Source organism: Sceloporus undulatus, chromosome 11 (assembly GCF_019175285.1).
Source record: "Sceloporus undulatus isolate JIND9_A2432 ecotype Alabama chromosome 11, SceUnd_v1.1, whole genome shotgun sequence".
NCBI classification, from domain to species: Eukaryota; Metazoa; Chordata; class Lepidosauria; order Squamata; family Phrynosomatidae; genus Sceloporus; species Sceloporus undulatus.
In genome coordinates this window covers 11,340,710-11,344,940 of record NC_056532.1, presented here as the reverse complement: position 1 = coordinate 11,344,940, position 4,231 = coordinate 11,340,710, and the positions used below count along the sequence as shown (strand labels likewise).

Here is a 4,231-nt window from a genome sequence, read left to right as displayed (position 1 = left end):
CTTTCTTTCAGTGAGTCTCAAAGGTGCTACAAGGTCTTGCTACGTACTCAACATAAGCCGATAAACATGGATAAAATTAAGACGTTCCTTCAGTCCCATGCACCCTTCCAAAGCCCTTGACTTACAGTCACTACATGTCTCCAGCTTAATGATCTCATTGGTCATAGGAGCATCTACAATCCGGGAGATGATGCCGTCAACAAGAGCTTTCGGGTTGGCCGGGAAGACCCCAATATGATCTCCGGGGAGATACTTGGCTTCCTGGCTGGCTTCGCAGGAAAGCTTGATGAGGATGGTAGCGCGGCTGGAACGGAAAGAAAAACACGGCCCTTTCTGAAGGTAACCGCCCCAGGATTTCCTTGTTGAGACTGTGGGACAGGATATATTGGTGGGACGAACGATGGCCTATTTCGTAGCCTCTTTGAACATTCCCATCCATTTATGGGAAAAGGCAACTAAAATAGACCCATTTCTTTTAGCTTGACTTAACCAACCTATCCTAATTTACACAGGATGTCCTTTATTTCAGACCCTCCGACTCTTAAATGTCTATGACTTCCCAGCCTGTGCGGCTTCAAATTCCATAGAGGAAAGGAAATCAACTTTATTTTAAAACACCCAAACCCTGAAGCTCAAGAAAGCTGATCCCAAAATTTTGTTTTGAGTATCCAAATTGATACTCAAACCTCTTCGACACATGAGGAAAATACCTGGACTTGGAGGTTTGCAGATTCTGCCGAGATGTGAGCTTCATCAGGACAACGTTTTTCCCATGGATGTCATGGAGTGCTATGAGAAAATAAATATATGTTGAAATATATCCATATATTATCATCACTTCTCAGAGTTCAGACCAATTGATCTCCGATTGGTTTTTGTGGGTTGGGTTATGTGGCCATGTTATATATACCTTTGCCCAAATCCAGGGGCTGGGAGTCATAAACAATCCTTGAATCCTTTGGGTTCCAGGTTTCATTACATGTATAAGCTTTTGGCAACAGGATCCCATGCTTTCCACGGATATCAAAACTTTCACAGGAAGCCTTTTAAAATAATCAAGAAAGAAAGAGAGATTAAGATTAAAGTTACCAGGGGGATATTGATCAGGGACCTTTGGGTTAGGAGGGAATATAGGTTAGTCTATGGAGCACCCCTTTGATCAGCATTGATCAAGGCCACATCTGTATTGTCGTCATCTGCAGCTTCATTATTGCCTTCCAGCTTCATGACGGAGCTTGAAAAGCTTTGGATAACAATTCCTGGCATCCCTAAATGAATATGCTGGATAGGGAATTCCTCTATGTGTGGTCTAGAAAAGTAACTTTTCCAAGCACTGGATCCAATAGTGGCAGAATGGGAGTCCTAAGTCCCAGATTTATTTGCTCGCCGGAATAGAAACATGGAATCTAGGCAACTGAGGCTTAAATATTACAAGAACTCAAGTGACCTCCAGGAAAGGTTGGGTCTCCTTCGTCCGAAATACATAGGACCAGAAGTGGTTTGGATTTTGGATTTGCTTTGGGTTTTGGAATACCTGTATTTGTGCATATATGTACATAATGAAATATCTTGGAGCTGGGACCCAGGTCTTAACACAAAAATCATATATGTTTTATATACATATTATATTATATTACAGTTGCCCCTCCAAGTCTGCAGACTTGAAATCTGCGGACCTGGAAATCCACGGAGGGGCAGCCGCCATTAACCTTAATGGGGCACGTGCCGTGCATGCACGCGCCCCATTCAAGCCTATGGGATTTGAATATGCGCATGATTTGGAACTAGCGGGGGGTCCGGAATGGATCCTTGTGGGTTCCAAGGGGCGACTGTATATTATATTATATTATATTATTTCATTTATATCCCTTCCCTTTCTTCCCTTCATTTTGTCCAACCCACAGTCTGTTTATTCAAGACTGAGACTAGCTATGGACTGCACTCCATTTCTTCCCTCCTTTCTATCAGAAGATATCATGTCCTGTAGCTGCTTCACCCTACATGACTGTGCAAATGCAAAAACTGATGTGCATCATGGTTATTATTATTATTATTACCTTGAAGGTAGCCACTGCCCAGGCTTGAAATGCTTCCTCTTGTCCATTGAGTTCATCTCCTTGACCCATCGCGGTGACTGGCGATGCCCCAAGCTGCATGAGCTTCTGGTAAATGGACCGAGCAAAGGCACAAAACTCAGGGTACATGCTTGAACCCAAGCCAAAGACGGCATATCTGTTCCAAGAGAAAAAGGTCTATTAATTATCTCTCATTATACACTTATTTGGTCATCTTATCAGCTTCCTGGTGAGGGGACCAATGGACAACCCAAGTGTAGGATATGAGAATAAACTTACTGTAGATACTCAATTATAAGTCAACCTCATGTATGAGTCGAGGACAGGTTTTGGAGCCAACAGTAAAGATTTTTATATGACCCATTGATAGGTTGAGGGTAAAGCCTAGGGGCATGCAACCAAGGATGAAGCAAAGGAAAAGAATTACAAAGAGCCTTAAAAATTCTGGAAGGCATAACTGTTTGGGTTCACCCTAAAAGCTGATATATTTCCAAAATATATCAGTCACCCTACACTAATAATGCCTTGAGCATTATTAAATGCTCAATGCAATGTGCAATTAAAAAAAAACTAAATCCCATACAAGGCAACTTTAAAGAATATTTAGAGCCCAAACAGGCAGGCCAAAATAAAGCTGCTTCGGGTCACTTTGGAGGTATGCCATTTAAATGACACACACATCTTAAGAAGCTGGAAACTGCGCCAAAGCCACGTTTCAGTCCTAAGGACTGGAGCACAGATATGACGCTGCTTCTGGCCTCTTAAGATGCATGTGTCATTTAAATAGCATACTTCCAAAGTAACCCGAAGCAGCTTTATTTTGGCCTGTCTGTTCAGGCCCTTAGTTAAAAGTGGATTACAAAGAAAAGAAAACCTTTCAACCAATCACAGAAAACTCATCTGAGCCATCTTACAAGTTTTAAATCACTAGTAAATTTGAAAAGATGTGATGTAGAACATGGAGCACGCTTGGTTTCTGATGCTCCAGAGAAGCATCAGAAACCAATGGATCCAGAGACACAATGGAGACAGAAACCAATGGATTCAGACTGCAAGGAAAAAAATCCATTTAAATATCAAGGAGAACTTCTGGACATAGAAAGCTGTCCAACAGCAGAACAGACTGCCTTGGAGGGTGGTGGACTATCTGTCTTTGGATGACTTTGGATGGCTATAACTCAAGAATGCTTGAATTCAAAGATATAGCCATATTCGTCTGTGGGATCAGTATGTAGCGAGATCTTGTAGTACCTCTGAGACTCACTGAAAGAAAGAAGTTGGCAGCATGAGCTTTCCTAGACTAAAAGTCTGCTTCCTCTGATGCACCAGGAATGCTTTAACTGTGTATTGTTGCATGGCAAGGGATTGGTCTAGAATATGAATTTTGTGACCCTTTCCAAGTCTGTGATTCTATGATTCCTCCCCCTGGAGAAGAGTTGTGTAGAGTACTACTGAGCTAGATATGATTTGTCTCAGTTTAAGACAAGTTTCAATGTATTCAACAAGATAGGGCCAAGTGGCAACATAAGACCTCAGAGCAAGAAAGAAGATTGGAATCCCCATCCAATAAGGTCAACGCAAGACCTAGGAAACAGTCACCTGAATTTGTTGCGTAGCTGTTTTGTAGACAGGAGGGCGTTCTGAAATATCTGCAACACAAATGAGGAGTGGCGTTTAGAGAGCATTGACAATATTGTTTATAACAGAAAACCCCTCCCTCCTTTTTTCAATTATTACTTTTCCGTTGCTTGGTGAATCCCCGTTTCCAAAAGTGCTAGTGACCACCAGGAGGAGACTTTCCTTCTCAAGGTCCGTCGGATTGTAATTGTCCATACAAATGACCTAGGGAAGGATATAGACTTTACGAGATGGAGGGGTAGCAACAAAGACGCATGGAGAAATGTTGGGCTCCCTCATTCATCTATCAGCCTTTTCAAGCTAGCATCATCCAGACTCGACTCAGGCTTACATCCTTCCGAGGAGGGAGCTAAAATGAGTACCCAGACTGTTGGGGGCAAATTAGCTTACTTGCTAATTAGCTTACTTGCTGTTCACCGCTATGATCTTTGGAATAGCAGTATATAAATAAAACATGTTGTTGTTATTGTTATTATTATTATTATTATTATTATTATTATTATTATTATTATTATTAT

The 4,231-nt window shown here is 41.6% G+C and overlaps 1 protein-coding gene across 1 annotated transcript in view; it reads right to left on the bottom strand.

The window, feature by feature from the left end:
* Positions 1 to 4,231, bottom strand: part of LOC121917019 (nitric oxide synthase, inducible-like) — a 10,954-nt gene that overhangs the window by 437 nt on the left and 6,286 nt on the right. The window contains exons 2-7 of the mRNA XM_042442610.1: positions 3,813 to 3,917; positions 3,675 to 3,724; positions 2,058 to 2,232; positions 911 to 1,043; positions 711 to 789; positions 126 to 304 (exon numbers count right to left, since the gene is read on the bottom strand). Of these exons, the coding sequence (XP_042298544.1) occupies positions 126 to 304; positions 711 to 789; positions 911 to 1,043; positions 2,058 to 2,232; positions 3,675 to 3,724; positions 3,813 to 3,917 (721 nt within the window). The remainder of the gene's footprint in view (positions 1 to 125; positions 305 to 710; positions 790 to 910; positions 1,044 to 2,057; positions 2,233 to 3,674; positions 3,725 to 3,812; positions 3,918 to 4,231) is intronic.